General features: G+C 42.8%; 1 protein-coding gene across 3 annotated transcripts in view; it reads right to left on the bottom strand.

Moving 5' to 3' along the window:
- The window catches only part of SLC6A1 (solute carrier family 6 member 1), a 59,845-nt gene that overhangs the window by 12,553 nt on the left and 23,851 nt on the right, over positions 1–23,441 (bottom strand). For all 3 annotated transcript variants that reach the window (XM_017830985.1, XM_017830984.1, XM_017830986.1), the window contains 7 exons: positions 6,502–6,923; positions 5,295–5,426; positions 3,799–3,899; positions 1,993–2,102; positions 1,741–1,873; positions 293–427; positions 72–175 (listed from right to left, as the gene is read on the bottom strand). In XM_017830985.1, coding sequence (XP_017686474.1) covers positions 72–175; positions 293–427; positions 1,741–1,873; positions 1,993–2,102; positions 3,799–3,899; positions 5,295–5,426; positions 6,502–6,736 — 950 coding nt within the window. In that variant the 5' untranslated portion in view covers positions 6,737–6,923. The remainder of the gene's footprint in view (positions 1–71; positions 176–292; positions 428–1,740; positions 1,874–1,992; positions 2,103–3,798; positions 3,900–5,294; positions 5,427–6,501; positions 6,924–23,441) is intronic.

Raw genomic sequence — 23,441 nt, 5'->3', positions numbered from 1 at the left:
ACGGAAAGACCGAATCCAGCTCCAGCCGAGACAGGCAAGTGCCACTGCAATATGTGCAGTCATCTGCTTACCTGTAAACATTATTGTGGAAAGGGTTGTAACTTCCAAGGGCAATCAGTGAACCAAGACCCAACCCGTAGGAGAAGAAAATCTGTGTGGCAGCATCCAGCCAAACCTGATTGCAGGAAATAATTTTTTTAAAAATCTGTTTCTGCACTTGAGGAGCAGGTCATATGTCTGAAAGGTGAACAGTTAGCAGTGAAACTTTTGTTCACGAGGGTTGAATATTTACCTCAGAGTCTGAAAGTTTACTGAAGTTGGGAGTTATATAGAATAAAATGCCTTCCTTTGCTCCAGGCAGTGTTACACCACGGAAGAACAAGATAAGCAGCATAACATAGGGATAAGTAGCAGAGAAATAAACAACCTGATGTGAAGAAACAAGACATGGTAAGTATGGAAGGAAGAATGATCTGTGCTTGATAACACTTCAGAACATACTGCTGCCTGAAAACCTGTAACAGCAACTGAGGCTGACTCTTAAAATTGAAGCATTTATCAGTGGAAAAGCTTGATGTGGGAAGGGGAGTGCCTGCTCTAGAATTCCCTGAAGACCATGTCTAAAGGCAGCTGGCTCTTGCCTATTTTTCTGAAGGTGGAATATAGTAGATTAGGATATTTTCACATGAGGGGCTCACACATTTTTATTTTTGTATTTATATTTGACAAGGGGAAGTCCCAAAAGCACAAAGATCACGGCACAAGCACCCTGCTCATAAAACAACATCTGTCAGCTTATTTTTCCCACTCTCTCCTTGTCTATGTTATGATACACAGCCTCCCACTCCCTTGCCTTTTCAAAAACCTAACCAAAAAAAGACACTACAAATTCAGACTCCAAAGGAAAAAAACAGCCTTCTTATTTTTCACCTTTGTAGAAAGGAGAAATAAAATGGCTTGGTCTGAGCTCAGCTAGGCCCTGCTCAAATGCTGCTTGAAGTGGGTCACAGTTACAACCATCTTGTCAAAATTCAACTGCTCATTCTTTCAGTGTGAATAAAATCCTAGTCCTCTGCACCAGACCTGAGGTCTTCTATCCCAGCACTTCACTTGGGTTAGAATCCTCATGGCTGCAGTTTTTTATTTCCCCGAGATTTCTTCCTGCCATTTTGCCCTTTCATTCCTGGAGAAAGGTCTGTCAGTAATACGATTTCCTTTAATTCATTAGTAAATTTTATTTTGCACTCAGCAACCAGCCAGACTCCCAGAAGCACAGCATGAAGGCAACAACCTCCTACATCTCTCATTCAGTACCAGGAAAGGAGGGAGTAGCTCTTCCCAACACTTCCTTGTGTATCAAAGCCCAGCAGGAGCTGTGCAATAAATGCATGTTTCTCACTGAAGCCAAAATATTGAATCCTCACTCTATTGCTACACAAAGTAGCTGTAATATCCATCCCAGGAACCAGCAGTCACATTTTTAGCCAGTTTTTACACCTGGCAAAGCCAAGAAGTCTGTAAGTGAGCAGAGCATCTGACTGTGATCAGCCCTAGGTGCAGAGGAGCCAGCTCTTTCAAAAACATGGGCTGCATCATTTCAAGAAAATAGAAATTCAATCCTTCACAGAGATACGCCAGCAAAACTGTCCCCAGCGCCTCTTACCTCAGGAATTTTAAGAATATTTGACTAAAAATGGGCATTTTTAATTGAAAGGTGTTTACAGTACTTTTTAATCTTACCTTTCCAGTCCAGCCTACCCCCTTCCAGATACAAAAATACACCAGAATCCAGGCAATTGCCAGAGTAATTGCCAGTGGCCATCGGATTTGCCCTGGCTTTTCCAACCCATCAGTCATTTGGTGCATGTTGCGTCTAGAACAAGCCAAGAGAACGGTTTATTTGGCAACTAGTTCAGAAGACATTATATGGATGACAACAAGCCGATCCTTGCACATGCACAGCAATGAGACAGAGAAAAATGACCATCTTACTCCCAGAATTCCACCACGGCACTTGTCATGTTGGTGGTGTTTGCTAAGGTGTAGTTGGAGAAGCAGTGGTCTGTGTTCCAGGGGTTCTCACAGTGTTTCCAAGGAAGAGTCTGTTGAAGAAGGAGAAAGAAAAACCTGAAGTCAGACACTTTTTAAGCAAAGCATTAACTCAGGTATCTCCCTCTTTACCAGAAATGACAGTTGAGTGGAGAACTGAGACACCTCGAGCTCTGCAGAGCACTGAGCTCCCTGGGGCGCTGGGCCTGCCACAAAAGTTATTTAACTTCACATCAGTTGTGTGAATCAGATATGAAAATATTTCTTCCTTTCTTTAACGTATCAGCCCAAATGCTCTGGGGTCTGAGAACCTCTCAGCACGAGAGCATATTGAAACAGCATAAAGGACCTCCTGCAGGGTCTGTTGCCTCTTGTTGCACAAGAGGCGATAAAGGTGTGATGGTTATTGATCAGAGATTTTTATTTTCCCCTCAGGTCAGGGGATAATCAGAAAAAGGTAAACTTTCTGTTTTCTACATGTATTTTCTATATGTTTCCATTACAACTTTCAGAAGTTCTGAGGAGCAGAACCTCTTTCCACATCTTATCCATCAGAATGAACCTCTTTTGCATACAACTTAAATATCCTTCTGATGGCAGTTCTTGAAAAATCCTCCTACAGAAATGTTATATCAGGGCATTGCATGTTTTATATACAAGGATAAGAGGCTTCAAGGGAATCAGAAGTCAATATTCATTTAACATGGACCTGAACACCACTTCCAGACTATGACTATCCTTTCACGTCAACAACAATTCTGAGGATAACAAAGAAGAAATGGTGCTGTCACCCCCAGACAGCAATTAATGCAAAATTTGGTCAAGGGATAATCTTTTAAGGCCGAGAACAAGCAAACATGAAGAACATTTATAGCAGAGACAATTGAACAAAGATGCATTAATTATTGAGACTTATATAAGAGTACTTCCTCAGATGGCCAAACCCCACAAATCAGACAAGACTTACTCAGCTGATGAATCACCCTTGAAGGGGGGAAAAAAAAGGCAGCTAAAAATAAAGCAAACAGGAAAGAAAACAAAGCGAAAATAACAAGTGAATGGGAGTTCAGAGCTAATCAAATCACAGACCTTCCATTCCATGGGGATTTCTTCAATAAACCCCTCTGTTATTAAACCACATTGCAGTGATACTATTTCCCAAAGAAATAATGTTTGTGTGGCTGCTACTGAAGTAAAAATAAAAAATTAATTATACACTAGAATTTTTCTGGGGGGAATAACTGGCCTATGGGCACAAAGGGGTCTTGGTGCTCTTGGTGGCATTGCCAGGGCAAGGAGTCTGAAATCTGAGCATGGCTTGAAGCTGCCTGGCAGGGAAGGAGAGGAGCAAGCAGGGATGTTGTGATTAAATGGCAGAGGCAGGTGAAAATAAAATTAGGGCTGTGTCTCTGAAGATTAAGATGAGGAAATTTAAACAAATTGTCAAGGAAATGCAAGGAAAGAGCTCCAAAATAACCTATTATTAATATTTCTCAGCTGACATTCTTGAAATAGAAAGTTTTCCTCACAGTTTTCTGTTCTAAATTTCTTTGTGGAGGAAAAAAATTTAAAAAGGGATATTTTTAAAACAGTTTTTCTTAGAGTAAGAAATAACATATCCTACAGATTTCTATGCATGTTGTGCTAACCTCACACATTTATATTGAGTCAGATTACTCAGGTATGTCTATATCACTTTGCTTTACATTCAACAAAAAATTCCAAACCCCTTCTGACACACACACTTACAGTGGTAAAGGAATTATATAGGTAGTATAGGGCCCATGAAATAATCACAATGTAGTAAATATTTAGCCAAAAGGAAAGGACTGCAGCAGCCAGGCCCACACCTGTAAAGAAAACAAAGGGAAAAAGAAAATAAGAAACTTTCAGTAATGTCTGTACAAGCATCAACTGAAGAGCTGCAGTTCAGGACAAATACAACGTATGGGGCAGACACCATTTACCAGTTAAAATTTTAGAAGTGTCATTCCAAGAGGGTCATTTCTTTGGGTGATGGTTCAGTCACCCATAAATTTCATGCCAGTGTCCAGTTCTCTGGGTGCTGCAGTCACACACCTGCTGTTGCTGGGATTTTACTGGCGATTTTTACTGCCAGGAAAAAGAGCTAAATCATCTCATTCCCTGAAACATCAGCCCCACAGAAACCTGTGGGAGATGCACACAAATTGAGAATGTGTCACAAGACAGCTGGCCATTCAGGACACGGATCAAAGGACTTGATGCTGTTATGTCACCTCAGATTTAAGAAATGGCAGAGTTCCACACTGAAGGGTGCTTTGCTTTCTGCTCCACGTGGAGACTTCAGGGGGACTTTAAAATATTCAAGCTGGTGACAGTTGCCTCAGACATTAAGGAGGAGGAAGTGCTCCCAGTAATCAGCGTAATGCAAAGCAAGGTCTGTACTAATCCCCACCAACAGCAGGAACTCAAGCAGAAACACTTCTCTGTGAGAAACAATTTAACCTCTCTGGGTTTTCCCAAGACTAAATTTCCCAGAACAAAATTCAATCTAAACAAACTTTCAGCTCACCCTGTGCTAATTGTCAGCCCTACTGTGTGAAGTAATTTATAACTCAATGTGCAACTTGCTCCTCTGCTGGTCCAGAAATCAGCTTAGGAGTTCTGAAGTGCCAAAGGATTTGGGATTGGAAGGGTGAAAAGCATAGTTTGGGAGGTTTCTAGGTCCATGTAGAATCTACATCATAACCCTGAGGTTCTAGCAATCAAACCTCAAACCAGCTAAAAGTCTAAGTATGGAGTGAGCTTGTCTTAAGAAATTCAGCATGAAATTGCCGTCTCTAAAGTGCCTGGCTTTTGAATTTCAATAAAAAACAACAGGGAATACAAAGCTCTGCGACCTCAGACAAATATACCAAAGTTTACCAAAGGAACAGTTCCACACCTGCTCAGACAATGGATTTAAAATGCTGTTTTTAACACTCTTTATATGTTCCTACAAAAAGATCTCCAAAGTTTTTGAAGTTCCAAAATAAGTTTGTTGAGGTTCTAATGCCTAACTCCTGATATTTTGAATGGGGAATGAATAACACCCTGTTTCATGTTTCAGAATTGTCAGTCACACCTCAGAAAATTAGTGTTTTCTGTGGAAAATTATGGTTTAATAAAAATACGGAGGCATCAAGGAACATCCTTGCCCCGTCACTCTGTGCACCTTCTGCAACTTGGAAACAAATGAAAGGCAGTTCAAATTCATACTTTACCTTTGAACATTGGAGCCAGTTTCCACACTCCAAGGCCTCCTATAGATGTGTATTGACCCAGGGAACACTCCAAAAGAAACAGTGGCACTCCAGCAAAAATTAAAGTAAGAAAATAGGGAATCAGGAATGCACCTAAAAATAAATAAGCATTCTGTTACTGTTGGGAAAAACACAACTGAATTTCCACTGTTTCCATCCCTGTTACATATGAAAAGAAACCCACAGGTTTTTTTCTCTTCAGTGTAGCTTTCCAAAAAAGTTAGTGGAAAGCACGTGTACACTTCTAAACCAGTACTCCAAGAGTTAAAAATAAGGGGAAAACCATATCTCTTCATCATTTAAATGTTTTCTGTTTAAGTAAAAAGCTAAAATCCAAAAGGCTGTGTACTTTGTTGCCTTCATCTACCACAGATAACATAAAGCCTTTAACCAGCACTGGCTGCTTTCCAGCTGGAGTCAGCCTTTTATGGGGAGCTCAGAGTCATTATTACGAGCTGTATTCAATCTTCTCAAAAACTCACTCCAAAAGAGAGGGATCTGAAGGGTTGGTTGGAGGGTAATGTGCTTTAGTTCTGCTCTGACACTTTATGTTCTTTTAAGTGCAACTGCCAGCTAGAAGTTAGCAAAAACTTCAGGGCAGACCTCAAAGCAGAGCACCACACTCCAAAATGGCTCCAGCCCTCTTGGACAAGTGTAAAGCAAACGAAAACCCCAAATCCCAAATCCAAACCACCTATACAGATGAAAAAGCTATTCAAATCAAGCCCTTGTTTGCTGATAATTTTATGGTGAGTCCTAATGGAGAAATATCTGGAGGAGACTGAGGGGAGACCTCACTGCAGTTCCAGCTTCCTGGGCAGGGGCAGAGGAGGGGCAGGGACTGAGCTCTGCTGCAGGGACAGCACCCAGGGAATGGCCTGGAGTTGTGTCAGAGGAGGCTCAGGTTGGATCTCAGCAAAAGGTTCTTCCCCCAGAGGCTGGTTGGGCACTGACCAGGCTCCCCAGGGCAGTGGGCACAGCCCCAAGGCTGCCAGAGCTCAGGGAGAGTTTGGATGATCCTCTGGGGCACAGGGTGGGACTCTTGGGGAGGGTCTTGTGCAGGGCCAGGAGTTGGACTGGATGATCCTCATGGGTTCATTCCAACTCAGCAGATCCTGTGATTCTGTGAAACATATCAGAGGTTGTAACAAGGAAAAAGCAAACATACCTCCACCGTTCTTGCCACAAAGGTATGGAAATCTCCACACATTCCCTAAGCCAATGGCATAACCTACACAGGACATAAGAAAGTCAAATTTTCCTTTCCAAGTGTCTCGGTCTGGAAGATCCGTCTTCTTCTTCTGCACTTTTACTACCAAGGTCTTAGGCTTGTCATTGGTGATGGAAGCGTCGACTTCCGTGGAGATCTGTCCGTCCGCCACTTTGGTTCCGTTGGTGGCCATGTCTCTGGGCTTGGCGGGTGAGGCTCTGGCGGCGGCCGGGCGGGAGATTTCAGCACCAGTCCACGTGGACAACAGCTTTGCGGCTCGTGGTGACCCACCGGGGCAGCGACGGCGTCAGCAGGAAAAGCCCCACGGCCCCGACCCCTGGAGAACCGGGACAGAGTCCTCTACCGGCGTCCGGGCTGCTCTGCAAGACACGAGGTGACAGCGCTCAGCTTCGCTTCGGCAACTCCAACACGCGGAGCCAAACAACACCGCGCTCCCCCGAGAGCTTTGCAACCCCCGCGTCTCGTGGAAGGGCTTGGCTCTGCCCTTTGTGGAGCCGCAAAAATAAGTGTTTAGTTAGAAATCGTCAGCCATGGAATCTGTGTGGTTTAGACTGAGCGTTTCAAAAGGAGAGCGCTGGCCACGGAACTCACGTATTTTAGTAAGGTTGGGAGCTCTCAAGGGAAAGTGCAGAGTTTATCGTTTCTTGGGAAGGTTCTTTACAGGCAAGAATTTTGATAATAACAGAGATGGCTGCTTGCACCTGTGAAGAGATTGATAAAAAGTGATAAAGAAGACAAAACAGAGACTGGGTTTAGGCCTCGAATCAGTTCCAGAAGGTAGGAAACTGTGCCAGAACCAAGGAGTCAAGAGAAGAACAGAGCAAGAAAGACATCAATGCCTGGCACCAGGGATCACTTTATGACCTCGAAAGCAATTTGATAGGCGCCTACAGTGGGTGGAAAATGGGCTGGAACAGGTGAGTTAATCCTTGAATCTGTAATTAGAGAGTTGTATAAAGTTACAAAACCTGTGTGATTCCCTGTGCATCTTTTGGGATTTTTTCTGATGCGCTCGGCGCTCAAATAAATGCATCTTCTTTTTAGCTCTCTATACTCAAAACGAGTCTAGAGAGTTTCTTCCCCAACTTTTTGGCATCAACTGGCATTCCAGACAGGATGAGCAGCTTCTGAACATTGAAGTATTTGCGGGATGTGGATCTTTCCAAGCCAGCACCGAGTTAGGCAGGGTTTGTTCTTATTGTCTCCGTAGGATGCAGGGCATAATCAACACAGTTTCCCTAAAATAATTTCCATGATCCAGTCATTACATTTTTCCCTATAGATCTCTTATGATTCTACAGAGAAAAAAATAGCAGTTGCCTCCTTTAATGGCAGCTTAATAGTGAATTTAAAAGCTTCACTTATCTAAACACTTTCCTCTAAAATGCTCCCAAAGGAATTAAACAATAAACCAGATCAAGCCACAGGACTTAATCCAGGCAATGATGTCAAGTTTTACATGTGGTTATAATTAGCCTAAGTTACAGCCATAGTAAGATGACAGGCTGCAGTGATTGCTCCCCAGTTTTGGTTTCTGACTGTGGTTGCCTTCTTGCAGCTTTTCAAAAAACACTGCCATGTAACTGCTATGTGCATTTTCAAAATCTAAATAAAGGAAAAATCAAGGAAGTAAATGTGCATTATGAAAAATGAGCTGGGATATTTCAGTCAACTCTGAATCATGTGTGGCTCCCACAAACCTCGGCAGCCCTGCATCAACTTAAAAAAAAACCAATGAGATAGTGCTTTTACACACCTACTGTGAGCCTACCCACAATCAATTTACTGTCTAGTTCCTCTTAATAACTCCTCTTTCCATAACCCAGTCCAGTCCTCAAACTAGAGATGCCACACATGAAACCCTTGCCAGTGTGAAGCTGCACCTTGTGGCAATGTTGCCAACGCTGGTCATGAGGTCATGCAAAAATCAACAGTAATTTTAATTACAGATTTGTGCCAAGGAAGATTGGGATTATCAGCCATTCACTTCTAATAGTAAATTATGTTAAAAAAACGTAAAAAAACCCCATGTAAAGGCTGTGCTTTCCTTCAACTTCTCATTTCAGATCTTTGCATGATTAAAATGCTTATTATAGGGCCACATCCATCAATTAAAAAAAAGGTTTCGGTTGAAAGCTGAAGAAGAATCAGCTGAAGGTTTGCTGGGATGAGGAGAGAACAAGGATCCTTTCTGTTCCACTTCAAGATGGGACACAAGTAGGGAAAATCCATGTATTTGCTTTCACACCCTCACAAGTCCTTGTGTGTGCAGGGAGCTCCCCTTCATAAAACAGTGGAACCAGTTTTCTGTATTTTGATGCAGGCCTGTCCAAATTTGTGTACCAATATCCACCATTTCTGGCCATGGTCAGCAGCCTGAGCACTTCAGGCAATGCAATTCCTGAGTCAGGAGGAAACATGGATCATTGTGTGGGCAAAATACAGCTCCTGTTCTTCGAGGTGTGGATTGAGAGCGCCTCGAAACTTGGACCTCCCCATCTGCATGGCCATTGTGGCTGCAGCAGCCAGCTCCAGGGGTGCACCAACAGATGTGCAGTTTGCCAGCACCATCTACTGATGAACATCCAGAACTGAAAGTGGCTCTTTTCAGCCAGTGCAGCCTCCATGAAGCAAAAGACAGTCAGAGTGTCTCAGTACTTCTACCAACAGTCCTGTACTAGATTGGACTTGTTGTTATTGTAATTTACATTTGGGCTGTGCTTTATCATCAGCAGAGCTTCCAAGTACTGCAAGAGGCTGAGTCTGTTGAGGATGAGTTGAAAAAAACCACCAAAATGACATAAATTCCCCCTCAAATAAACCAACACTACATGGAGAGATATATATATGTATATATATATGTATATCTCTTGTTTGGCTCATAATGAGGGAGAAATTCATCCTCACAGCTGGCACTGCAGGCAAGGATCTGTGCTGGATCTGAGAGCTGAACAACCAAGCCAAGAGGAACATGGGTTGAATAATAAGGATTCAGCCCCTTATATCTACAAACAAGCCTGACCTTGCTGATCCAGCCCTCTCAGGCTCTGGAGAGTTCTGGGTGTGCACTAAAGCCTCTGCTGAATGCAGTGAGTAATTTAGCCCAGTGCAAGACTCCATGAGAAAGACAAACAAGTGGGTTAGCTAGAAAATCTTTGTGAATAAAGCAAAGAACCTGCTGGAGGGAGAAGCCCAGACCTATTTCAGGGTGAGACTTCACAAGACACCCCAGCACAGCAGCGTCAAGGGTGAGGGGAGACTGGCAGGCAGCTGGGGCTTTTTATATGAAAAGACATTGAAAGCAGTAGTCCAGGCAATCATATGTGGAGATGTGCTTAACTGTGTCACACAGCACAACCTCTGGCAAACGCCCCGTTGCACACACCACAAGTATCCAAAACGTCAGCAGTGGCACGACCAGAGACTCAGCAGAGGCTCCTTTTGAGAGGATGGAGGTGGGGACTGACCAATTTTCGCCTGTCCTGCCCTACCACTGCTGGTGCCATTATTCCACCCAGAAACCACGCTGGAGGTTTTACTGGCACTGGGATCAGTGTGGGTTGGTTGTGCATATATAGGGTAATGCAGCAAAACAGCATCGAACAATGAAAAAATACTTCAGTTCCCTAAGTCTGAAAGTAGACATTTTTCCACGTTATGAAAAATAATTTTCCCCAAGCCTAATAAATAATAATAATAAATTACAACAGTAGAAGTAGAGTCTAACCTCCAATCCACACTTCTGATATACAGTAGTACTTTAAACACTACGACTTACGTACAACAATCTAGAAGAAGTGGCAGTGCAGCAGTGAAGATACTCGGTACACGCTCTCTAATCAGATTAGGCAACATCCCTCAGCACTGGGATTTAAATTTAAAATTGCTCTGACATGGAATGGGACAGAAAGACACTTATGTAAGCTCTGTGGGCAAAGCCTGGGCAAAATGAAATACAAATTGCAGTTGTCAGCCAGCAGGGCAGGTACGACACTCGCTGAGCAGCATTGGCTTTGTGGGACGGAGATGGAGAGATCTATTAAATAAGTTGGTCTTTGCTCCCCCAGTTCCTTCACGCCAGAACTGAGAGTGTTAGGAAGGGCACAGCAGTTTCCCACCACATTCCTCAATGCACAATAGAGCTTCCTTGACTTCAGTCACTAGGGCTGCTCAGCCAAGAGCAGAAAGCCCTCTAAATCAGGGGTTTGGATACCATGTGGTTGTCCCGCAGCACCACCACATTAGAGAAGAATGGCTGGAGAGAGCCAAGCACACATAGCAGCCAAGGTAATCAGCACTACCAGGGAGACTGGAACAAAGAGATTGCCACTTCAGAAAAGCGTTTTTCTCTCTCCTGGGCTGCATAAAAGTGGATTTGAAGAGTTTAGAACTGGCTGCATGAAATGAAAGTGAACGGCAATATTACTATCATCTTTCACAAATTTTCTTGCTTGTGGCAGCATGCAATAGATAAATCTCTATTTGTGCACTACCAGCTTTACAAACATTTCTTTTCATGACCAGATCAGTAACTGGGACAGTAGAAGGAAATGCATCAGCTGAACTCTTCAGACTGGGGTCCCTGAAGTAGGATGTGGAAAGTGATTTTTAACATATCCATAAAAAAGTTAGTGTTGAGAAAAGTAGAACACTTCACTTGGTTACGGAATTTGTGGATGCCCAAAACTTCTGAAGAGCAGGGACCTGATACCCACTTCTGAAAATCCCAGATCTTTTGCTTCAAAGACACCTTTAAGACATCATCTAAAAAAATTCCTAACTGTACACATTTATGGAACAACACATACTTTGCTGGGAACTGCAGGATTAAACCTGGGAAAACGTACTCTTTTCTGGCACAGCTTTTTAATCTAGCTGTTCTGACAGGAAAGGTGTCAGAACCTAAACAACAGATCCCTGACACACCTTGGCCCCAAAGCCTGCAAAAGGGAACAGGGCAGGTCAGGGTAGGTCAAGGAGAGTTCAATATTACAGGCAAAAATGCTGATGATTGGTGGCCAAGCTAATATTCCTCAGTAGAAGGCATGTTTTGGGCAGCAGAGAAAGCCCACATCAATTATTTCTCTACTAGCCAAAATGCAACAGTTTCAAGGCATCTTCGCCCTTCCCCACACAGGACACATTAAAAACAGGAAAAGCTCAAATTTGAGGTAGGTGTCACATGCCAGCAAGGAAGCATTGGACCAAGTTGGACAAATTTTGCCATTCCAGTAAGAATTATAGCCTGTTCTACTGGATGATTATGTTTAAGATTTATTCATTGTTTCATTTAGCAGCATATAGACATGCCAAATCTCTTAACCAATTTCAACACTGGATCATAGTTCAAGCAGGATGGCAGAACCAAGTTCTGTCCAGTAAACATTTTTTGAAACAAATTTTGCATTGATGTGGAGAATATGCTCCCACCTGAGTCCAGACCCTCAGTGTAAAGTGGTGATCCAAAAATAACATAAGAAGGACAGAAAGGGAGTGTCTGGCTCAGTATGAAAGCCTGGCAGAGTGGATCCCATGCTCAGATTTCACATATTGCAGCTTTTTGGATCTTTGTAGCCAACCTTTCACATTGAGAAGGTATTACATGAGATCACATCCTTCCCAGGAATGTGGGGGCACTTCCTTTTTACCCTGGTCTCCAAACCCTCCCCAAAGCAGTTTAGCCAGGCAGCTGCCAAAACCAAACCGAGTCCTGAACTCGGAGAGAGGGGCCGGTTTTAAGGTCACGATAGAAAATGAGCTGAAACAAATCCAATTGCACCTTGGCAGCAGCTGGAGCCTCAGTTCTGCCATGGCAGGGGCTGAGACATCTGCTGAGCTCCTGGTGCTACCGAGGGCCAGGTCACTGAGGAGCCAATTCCTAATGCAATTTCCTTGGTGGGGAGCCCGAGGCCAGAGGGGTGGGTGTAGGGAAGGGGGAAAGTTGCACGTTTTGAGCATCAACTTTTCCAAGGAGAAAGCCAGTGGAGTGGGGAGACAGAGCTTTGTGTCAGGTGAAAGCCTGAAAAGTAACAGCAAAACAGGCCAATGTTTTGGGAGAGGTCTCTCTCCTTCCCCACACGGTTCTTGGCACAATGGAGGGAGGAATACAGAAATGTGTTGGGAGATGCCAGAACTATTGTAGAATTATTTACATTGGAAAAGCCCTCTGAGACCATCAGGCTCACTCATTAACCCAGCACTGCCAAGCCCACCACTAACCCATGTCCCCAGGTGCCACATCTACAAGTATTTTAAATCCCTCAGGGGCTGGTGACTCAACCACTGCCCTGGGCAGCTTCTTCCAATGCTTTCAGTTAAGAAATTTTTCCTGATGTCCAATCTAAGCCTCTCCTGGTGCAATCTGAGGCCATCTCCCCTTATCCTGTCCCTTGTTTCCTGGGGGCAGAACCTGACCCCCACCTGGCTCCACCCTCCTGTCAGGGAGTTGTAGAGAGTGAGAAGGTTCCCCCTGAGCCTCCCCGGCGTGAGGGGCCCAAAACTGAACCTATGATTGGAGATGCCTCAGCAGTGCCAGCACAGGGGACTGCCCTGGTCCTGTGGCCACATCAATGTTGATCCAACCCAGGTGCTCTTGGCATTTTCGCCCACCTGGGCACATGTTGGCTCAAGTTCAGCTGCTGTTGACCAGCACTGCAGGTCCTTTCCTGCCAGACATCTTTCCTTCAGGCTCTAAGACATGACATGAAAACTCATCTGCTTGCTCCCAGTTCTTAGCTACCCTTAAGCAAACAAATTTTCTCTCTAGCTGCACAGCAGAGTCTGCATGTGAAGGAAAGAAACTAAATAGTTCCCTAAAAATAGTCTGTTTTGTCTCTCCTTAAAGTGTACTTATCTGTCTCTCATGGGATGCATAAATTGTCACAAAAATCCAAGGAAGTTTTTAGGATGGCCACAGCTTGAAGACAGTCACACCACCACCAAGAAGGAAAACCAGCTGCTTTGTAGTTTTCCCACCTTCACGTGCAAGAATAATTCATCACTTCAAAAATAAAGAAGAAAACCACAAGCCACACAACATTGCCTGAACTGTTCTGATTTCTGTGCCAAACAGAGATTCCTGATTTGATACCTGTGCAATTTCAAGGCCAAACCACAAGCATTTACTCCCCAAGTCCAGCTTCAGTTCAGTAATGAGACTTGCATCCATCTTCTGTAGAGCACAGAGCTCTCCTGGTGTGAAATTCATTCTTGATATGAGAGATATGAAGGTCTAACCTGCAGAAAGAGCTTGTCTCTCATACAATGTTGGTATCAGGGTGCATTATGGTCAGATCCTTAAATAAATATTTATCTCTCAATCCTCAAAAACGACCTCTTTCATATTTCTTTTTAAAGAATTTACTAGCAAATTTATACCTGTGTAGCTATAAGGGATTCTGTATTCATTCTGAAAAATTCATAATAAAATAAAAAAAATTAAAAAAATAATAATAAAAAAGAGAAACAAAAAAGAAATGCAAGATGCAGAATCATGAAAAGTGCTGTTCACATAGCAAGGTTATTTTTGAAAGTCAATGAATTTTGTTCTTGCTAACATCAGAGTAAGGATATAGCAAAACACACCTATACCACAAAAGCGAAATTATCCTGACAATCTTGGGAGTCTTCTTGAAGCCCATTTCAAACACTGCAATATTTTCTTATGAGCATGGAATGATTTTCCCATCTTTGTTCAAAATAGACAATAGATGATGGAGGAGAGAAAAAAGGAGAGAGATGCTTTTTCCGCTCATCATGGAATTATATCAAGACTAAGTAAGTGACAGCCAGTCTGTTACAAGGTGTTTATACTGACTAACACCACTTCCCAATCAATCCCAGAAACTTTAGCAAGGCTGTGGGTAGTCATACACTATTTGAGTATATTCTTGCTCAGCTCACATTGGCACAATCTGCCCCTACAACTCTACATTTACACATCACAAAATTTTGGGCCAAACTTTGAACAGATTTCTAGCAATTTACAACAGAACCAAATGGCTCTTACAGTGCGGGGTAGCTGCTTGCTTTGGTGATTCCTACCTTATGGAATGGTGTTTTCTTTGTTGTTTCCATTGTTATATTTCTCTGCCAATTTCTATTATTAGCTTCTAGACTGAAAACTGCAATAAAACATCATAGTTACTATTTACTGCAATGACACATTCACTTCTAGCTTCCTCATAGTTAATAAGATGTGCTTTGGAGAAGCAAAGACAGCATTCCCATATTTATTTGTGCTCTTGGCTACTGGCTGTACTCCCATCCGTCTGAAGTTTTATAGAGCAGGGTAATAATATAAGCTACTGCTGTATAAAAATGCTTTTTTCCCATTTTCCTTTGCATTATTTGGTTGTCAAACTTTAGTCCTAGTTGGTGTTAATAAGCATCTGTGTTGTGCAAACCCAAAGGCCTTCCCTGAGAGCCCACACCGGTTTTCAGTGTAGAAAATGCAACTGCCAGGGAACATGGAGAGGCTCACAAAAAGGTCATGGCTGCTGACAGCATTCAGGTTAATGCTACAGCAGGTTCCAGATGCCCAGGAAATACCAGCTGCCACACCAGGCCCATCTTGGCCACAGAAACAAGCCAAATACAAGTTTGCAGTGGATTTGCTGTCCTGTGCTGAACCCACAGAAATCAACCCCAGTTCTGACTTGCAGGTGCTGCCACTCGTGTGATTTGCTTCCCTTACACACCCCTTCTGCCATCCTCCCCTCTCCCCTCTGCCTGGGAGGACACAAGGGTGATAAGTAGCCCCTGTTTCGAACCTTTGTTTGGTATTTGTGGAACAGTTGCCCCCATAGTTTCGGCCTTGGCCAGAGCAGATCCAAGGAGCTGCTGCAGGCAGGAGTTGGGCAGTTCTGACTTCCTGCCTTGAGGGCATTGAGCTTCTGCTGGCTCAGGGAGTTGCACAAAGACCAGTCCTTGGAGACACACCAATGCAGGAAGCCAGGACAGAAAAAGGGAGCAGCAAGTACTCAGAAAGGCAAAGTAATTTGCCCAAGCACTAGGCTGGTACAGAATTTAGAGCAGAGCTCCTTTGCGTGCCAGTGCAATCCCCTAACCTTTAATAATAATATTGCTACACTTTTCTCTTTTTGTACATGCCTCTTTTTATTTCCAGCATGTACAAATGACTAACTATGAAAGACTTTTTGCCTCGTGGAAGCAAATAAAGGCACATAAAGGCTCCAGCAAAGATCACAGTCTCTCTCTACACAAGAAAAAAAAAAATAGTGTAAGAAACTGGAAGTACTGTTTGGTACTTAATTTTACCAATCTGCTAAGTTGCATGCCATTTCTCTTCCTGAAGAAGGGAATGCCCTGATATGCTGCAGGCAGATCTGCTGTCAGCTCTCCACTAGGGAAAAGGGAGGGAGAAGGTGGTCCTGCTGACCCGAAACTGGTCTGCCAGACCCCTTAGCCACAGCCAGGCCTGGGCAGCCAGCACATCAGGGTTACTGGGAGCGTTAGAAACTTATGAAAACCGGCACACTGCCTAATTTATTGGGAGCTGCCATGTCCCTGAAGTAAAACACTTCCTTCGGTGAAAACACGATGTGAAAACATGATATCAAACACTCTGCCTTCCTTCTGCACACGCTGCTCGAGTCTCCTGGGATGTGGGTTTGTTTGAGCTCTGTAAGCATCTCCCATCTGTTACTGGGGCATTTTTTATTCTTTAAGCTTTATTGTTTTGGGCAAGAGGAGGTAGAACTGTGTTGATCCACGTGTCAGAATACATCAGAAGGAGCATCATTCCAGTCTGAACTTCCCATATTTAAAGCAGGCACGGACTATTGATCACCAACCCATGAATGATTTCTGCTTTGGATCACTCCCTACATTGCACCACTACATGGAACCCACTGTTGAAGGGGCAGCAGCAGCCAAGGCAACACTACCCATTTTGATCTGTGTGTCCTCACCAAGCTTTCAAAGCCAAAACTCAAAGAACCTGAACCAAACACCCAGAATTTCACTAGATACTCAGTGTTCCTCAACCTGTAATGTCACATGTAATTCCCAGTACTCAGTCAGGCCAAATTTAGACCAGATACTGCCTTAAAATTGATCTTTAATCTGAAAAGTCTGCTGTTAACTCTCACTGGTTGAAACAGTGCATCTTCACCATTGGGGACACGGGGGTTGGAGAGAGAAATAACAGTGTTTACTGTTCTTTTTATTAGCCTTAAAAAAATGACACAAGTTTCAATTTCATGTGCCACTATGAAGCCAAAAGGACTAGAAAAACAATTTCTGTAAAATGATGCTGAAAAAAAATTAAACCCACAAAGTTTCAAAAAACGTAAATAAGAACAACAGTGTTTGGGCCACAAAAATACAGCATTTTTGTGGGCCATCCAAAAATACAGTTGAATGTCTCCCTATACTCCTCCTGCCATTTCCAGTGCTTCTGATTTTGAGGGTATTTGAGTTCCTCTTAAATCTGTGCCCATAAAGTTCCATGGCCAAGTTATTTTTCATGGGGTGACGTCTTGGCATATCTGAGATCAGATTTTCTCTGTGTGACTGGGCAAGTCACTTTTTATGACATCCAGAGTCACAAAAACACTGTGGAAAGCTTAGAGACCCCCCCGACAGACAGGACACCCACAAAGCTCCGTGCATCAGATTCAGGGCTAGAAATACATTTTGACAAACAGAGAGCTAAACGGTCCCCTTTTTTTCAAGGCTGGGTATGTCACCTTCATGCAGGTCAAGCTTCCTTCAATTCCTATCACTTTATTGCAATTCATTTTTCCCCCCCACAACTCCCACAAAAGCCCTTATCCAATTTTAGCCCAACACAGGCCTCCCCTTCCCCAAGCCTGGTGGAGAGCAGTCAGCTATGGCAGATGCTCTGTTTCCTAGTTTACAAACCTTTGGACTGACAACAGCAGCTGCCAACACTGCTAATTCCAAGGGATTCTAATTTTGGTGCTGCCTCTACATTTTAGCCCGTGGCTTATTTTAAATAAGCCCTATTTTCTGAATAAGAAAAGACTTTACATTTGTGATTCCTACATGCAGTTATCATACGCTGCACACCAAACAAAAAAAGGCTGCAGGCACATGCACATGTTAATGCAGTTAAGACTCTTGGTAGAAGAAACTGGAAGAATCAGACCATTTTGGAGGGGATGTAGAAGAGAGGAGAAAAGCCCTGAATCTGAGGTTACCCTTTTCAGTTATAGCTCCAAGCTAAAGCCACTTTTTCTATCTCTTCTATTTTCTTTGATCCTCAAACTTCAATCCAAACCTTCAAGTTTAAATGGGATTTCATTCTGAACTAAAAGCAGTTTAAATGGAAACAAGAAATTCTCCCCCCATCCTCTCCTGCCAAATTATGAATTTGAAGCTGCAATATCAAGGTGCCAGGCAAATCTATAAAATTTTCTGGCTTGAAGTGATAAGGACAAACAATCAGGGGACTCACTCTGAAGGTGGGAGATAAATGGAACAATTTGCTTTCGTTTCAGTAAAAAAAAAAAAAAAAAAAGGAAATGTAACAAAAATAAAAAAAAAAAAGCTCAAGATAAATTTGAGCATTTTGCAAGAGGTCACGGCAGGAAAACCAGTCGTTGCCGGTTTTAAGCGATGGCTCAATTGCATTACAATACCAGCACGGCAAGGTTTCACGCCTGTCCCAAACGATTTCCAGCCTACATTAAAAGCCTGTCTCAAGACAAGCAGCGGGGTCAGAGTGTGTTCTAAAACACTGGCATCACTCTGAAAAGAACACAAGTGCGTTTAGGGTATTTTGGAGCCATGGATCCCAGCCCCAGTTCCCGTCACAACTCAGCAGCACCTCAGATCAACTTCCTGCAACTAATTGTCCTTTGAGAGGTGCAAACCTTCTCTTATGTTCTCCATACACTCATGGTAGCAAGTATTCTATTTCTACTCATATTTGGACTTGCCACGGTAGCAGACCAGAGGTTCTGGGTGCAGCCTACACACATTTCCTGTGCATCTGCCTGGTGTGGCAGACCCTGGGTGAGGGAACTCGGGATCCCTTGCTCTAGGGAAGTCATATCTGCGTGGTCGGCACTTTACTTATAAGATTAAAAGTGTAGTTGGGTGCCTTTTACCTTCTGACTACAGTGATGATTTTAAATAGCTTGCAGCATTGCTTTATTTCTAATATATTGAACTATCATACAAATATTTCCAGTATGAAGGACATGCACTGTAAACCATCCTTAGCTTTCTACCTACTCAGAAGCTTCAAAGCTTTCTGCTTTGGTCAAAATTACCAGATTGAACAACCTCCTCAGGCACCCCCTGTATACCCACTAATAACTCCCCTTGTTTGGGACCATTCCATATCACAGCTCTCACACAAAGTCTGTAATTTCAAATATAAGAGAAAACACCCACTTTACTTTCTGCAGGATAAACACAGGCTAACAATTTGCTGCCTCATGAAGGAGCTGATTTGTGTGGGTTTTTTTTTTTTATTTTCAGCAAATTTACCAGGAGATATCCATGTACCAACAGTGACACTGCTCGTAACTGGAAGCCAGTTTGGAAGGGCCATGAAGCCAGATGACACCAAATGGTGGTTTCTGTCATGAATCAAAGCCTGCTGCTTTTGTCAAACAGAAAAATAAGACACCATCTGGTGAACATCAAGGCTTCAAAGGAGAACTCGAGACAATCTGGAACCAAAGGTTAATGCTGCAACCTGAAAACTACTGTCATTCTTCCCCTCAAATTCTAGTTCTTGACAGTCCTGGAGGACCCAGCAGGGATGCTGATGTCACACTGGTCCAGTACCTAACAGGGATAATTAGGCTGATCAATAGACCAGACAAACAAGCAGAAGAAGTAGAAGAGCTGCAAGTCTGAGATAAAATATATAATTTGGGAAGTTCTTGACAAGGGCCAGACAAATGTTTCGAGAGATAGCAGAGGTGCTTGAGAAACCTTGTCAGTGATATGTCAGGTCTTGTCAAAAAGAAAATGTAAAACTTCACTTTCAACCCATTGACCTTTTCCCTTCTAAGAAGGCAGCTGTTCATTCAAGGGCAGAAATTTAATTGTTTACTTTAAAGCACCATATGACAATATTCCTTGAGCTCAAGGGGCATTTTTTTCAGTATAAAGTCCAAGCTCAAGTCTTAGAAGGCAAACACCTTCCTCAAGGAGGCAAAGAGAGTTACCTTCCCCCCACACCATTTCTTTGAATAATAACCCCCTAGAGGAAAAATGTAATACTTGGGAGGTATGTTTTTATTCCCCTGGAGAAGATTAGGTTAAGCTTGCCCATTTTCAAAGGTACACAGATCATCAGGAAGAAGTTTAAGAAGGAAAAATGTGGTTTTGCATTAAGTAAGAGTGCACACATCTCTTGTCTTGTTCTCAAAATGGATGAGCCTGCATCAGTCTGAAGGAGGGACAGCTTTATTTTCATCTGCCTGACCTGATACAGCACATCAGGTCCTGTGGTCCAGATCCACACTTGGGGATTTGCACATTCATACTGATACAACTTTAATCTCATTTGACTGTGTAGAAAAAAAAACAACCAAAAACCAAAAGCCCATGAAAACCACTCCAGTTATTTAGTTATATCAGATAAAACCTTATTTATGCAGCAAATAATTTGGCATGGCTTTTTTTTTTCTTTTGGGAAACTGTTTTTTCTCCCCCTCAGACTTTTGCAGCCTTCCAATTGCAAGGTTTGTGGCACCTGCCAGGGGTGAAGGAATCTAATTTGCTAATTCAATCATCATTTTGCAAACTTATGACTGCAAGCACGTATAAAACCAGCATTAAAATATCTGAAACACCAGCTATGTTGACGAATACATTCTCAGAGCAAATAAAAGCACCTTTCAACTGAGGCATTTAAAGCCTGTTCACATTTCTGGTTCAAGAATTAAGTCTCTTCCTGGACAACAGCTCTATTATTAATGAAATTAGCAGTAATAAAAACACAGCTCAAACCTCTTCCCCAAGCTGGACTGCTTCAAGAACTGCAGTTGGAGCCCAGCTTTTGGTTTAAGGCAGCAATCAGTCAAGCCTCTCCTCACAAAAGGAAGAGTAATAAGCCATCTACTTCTCAACAGTGAAGTCTACTCCACATTTGCCCAAGAAGCCTCTTTTTTTTAGTGTTTCTTTTTGAAATTACTCAAGCCCCCTGAAGTCCTGACACAGACAAGTCCTTTTAAGGTCATATGCAGATGAGACATGTTCACATGGGAAATAAATATAAAACCAAAAATCCAATTAGACTGAACAACAGCAAGTCTGTAGCACTCAGTTCTCTGTTTTAACATTGCTTTGGATCAGATCTATAATTGATATTTAAGCCAATGTCAGCAAAAAATCAGTTTCCTTAAGCGCATCTGGAAATGTTTAAATATTTACTTTAAAGCACCATAAGACAATATTCCTTGAGCTCAAGGGGCACATTTTTCAGTATAAAGTCCAAGCTCAAGTCTTAGAAGGCAAACACCTTCCTCAAGGAGGCAAAGAGAGAGTTACCTTCCCCCCACACCATTTCTTTGAATAATAACCCCCCTGAGCAAAAATATAATACTTGGGACAGATGTTTTTTTATTCCCCTGGAGAAGATTAGGTTAAGCTTGCCCATTTTCAAAGGTACACAGATCATCTTAACCACCTGTAAAATAGGCCTGTCACCAAACTCTGCCCTCATGCAGCAGAGAGGGTCTTCACTGGAAAAAGCCAGGTGTGCACACACCCCAGAGCACATTTCTGGCATCCAAGTATTATCAATGACCCCTAATTTCAATGTGTCCAAATTAGATTATGGTGCCAGAATTTCTCAAGTGGAGATCTGAGAAAAGTGTCCTCAGGCAATCACAGATGCAATAATACTCTTCCTTAATTTATTTGGAAAAACAGCCTGAAAATTAGGGCGATTTTTTTTTTTTTTTTTTGCCAATCATGAAAATGTGTCTTCTCAGCTACTTGTGGATAATAAATGAGGAATGTTATTCATCTGCAGACTTCCAGTCTCCCAATGTTACTTAGGCTGGATTTACATGTATTCCTCTGCTGCCCCGCCACAGTACATGTTCTACTCCACACTTTTCCCTTCAAAGGTTTCACTTAATCCTACCACAGGGGCTCCTCAGGATTGATGCATTTTACTTCAATTAGTATCTCAGTACTGCCCAGACAACCCTTCAAAGCAGGAGCAGGTTTCTAGGTAAATACATAGAACAGATCTTAGAAAAAACATGTATTTTCACACTGGAACAAACCAGGGAAATATTGATTTTGCATGATGCCTGTGAGTTCTCTCAGCAGCAACAACTCCCTCCTGCCAGAATGTTACACGTAGCAGCTTTCAGATGTCAAAAATCAATATAGGACCATTTGTCTATTTTACAGCAAACACAAATGGAGACTCAGAAAGGCAAAATGGTCACAACCATCTAGGAGGAACTGATTAACCTGCAACTGGAGCCTAGTCCTCTTCATGAAGGCCATATCTCACCCTATAGCACAAAGATTTCCACCTCACCCATTGTCTGGAATTAGAGGATCAGGTGGTAAACATGTCAAAGTGCAACCTCTTCCCATCCAGAGGTCAGCTTGGCAGTCTGGGATGGATCACCTTCAAGCTTTCAAAGGTCACTATGAACTGATAAAGAATAGCTTACATAATGCCTGTCCTCTTCCTCTCTCAAAATCAGATCCTCTCTCCAATTTGCAGCATCCAAAAGATTCATCTCACCGATATTCATATATTGAAGTGAACACTTTAGTAGTAAATGGGGGATCCTTGGAGAGCTTTCAGCATCTGATGTCTGACCATCTGTGCTGTAAACAACTTCCCTCTTCACCTGTGGAGTTTGATCAAAGGAGGGGCAGGACAGTAATAAGCCAAACATCAAACCAGTGTGTAGTAAAAGCTTTGCAGAGATAAACCTGGAAGAATCCTGAAGGACAAAGCCACCTAACCTGAGCTCCAGAAGAGGTTTCAAGTGCAAAGCAGAAAAGGCCTCCATTTATTGTTAACCATTACAATCATCATTTCTGCCTTTCTACCGCTTATTTAATTATTAGCTAATTGAAAGTACTTCAGAGCAGACTGAAGGCAGGATGGTCCCACTTCAAACCACAAGCACAGACAAAGAAAACACAGAGTGATGGTGGTAAAGATTCCACGTCTCACACATGAAATCAGCGCAAGCTACAGCAAGTGTTTTTCTACACAAGAAAAGCAGGCCAGCACCAAGGCAGTTAAGAAGGCTCTGAAAATGCCAGCTCAGCTACTGCACACAGCCCGCTTGAATAAGCTCATCAACTTCCCCACTGTAGCATTTCTAGTACCCAAGCTAATTTGCTGAGCTTGTTTGATTTGCTTGGCTGTGTTTGCACTGGTAATTTCGACACCATTTGCCTCACCACAGTGTGTGGCTCCTGTTGCCCTCAATTAATATTTGTCAGTTTATCATCACAGGGCCACAGTTTACAGCACTTTAATGATGCAATAGAGTGGTACCCGGCTGAAAAATGTCCTTAATGCAGTGAGCAGAAGGAAAAGGAACCTTCCTGACCTGTGTTCCTGGAGCAGGCACAGATCAACCATCTGACCTTTGCTCAGTGAGGTCTGAGGTTGGTGGTGGTGACATCATTGTGCCCATTCACAAACTTCCTCACTGTCCAAAACCTCACTTTTGCATTTCCACTTTGTCCCACGCCTGCCCTACTGAGAAGTGACAGTAAGGGAAAAAGGGGGAAAGAGAATTGACTCTGTTAAAGGCAAAGTAAAACACTCCTCTAGTCTCACAAGCTGTGATTATATACCATGTTTTTTATCTAGATCTCTCAAGTCCATCTTGTGCTTTCTCCTGCTTCAAGTATCTGAAATTTCTCTGAGTACTCTT

Source organism: Lepidothrix coronata, unplaced genomic scaffold (assembly GCF_001604755.1).
Source record: "Lepidothrix coronata isolate B3197 unplaced genomic scaffold, Lepidothrix_coronata-1.0 Scaffold186, whole genome shotgun sequence".
In the NCBI taxonomy this organism is placed as follows: domain Eukaryota; kingdom Metazoa; phylum Chordata; class Aves; order Passeriformes; family Pipridae; genus Lepidothrix; species Lepidothrix coronata.
The sequence above is the reverse complement of the archived record's forward strand: the minus strand, read 5'-3'. Positions and strand labels throughout refer to the sequence as shown.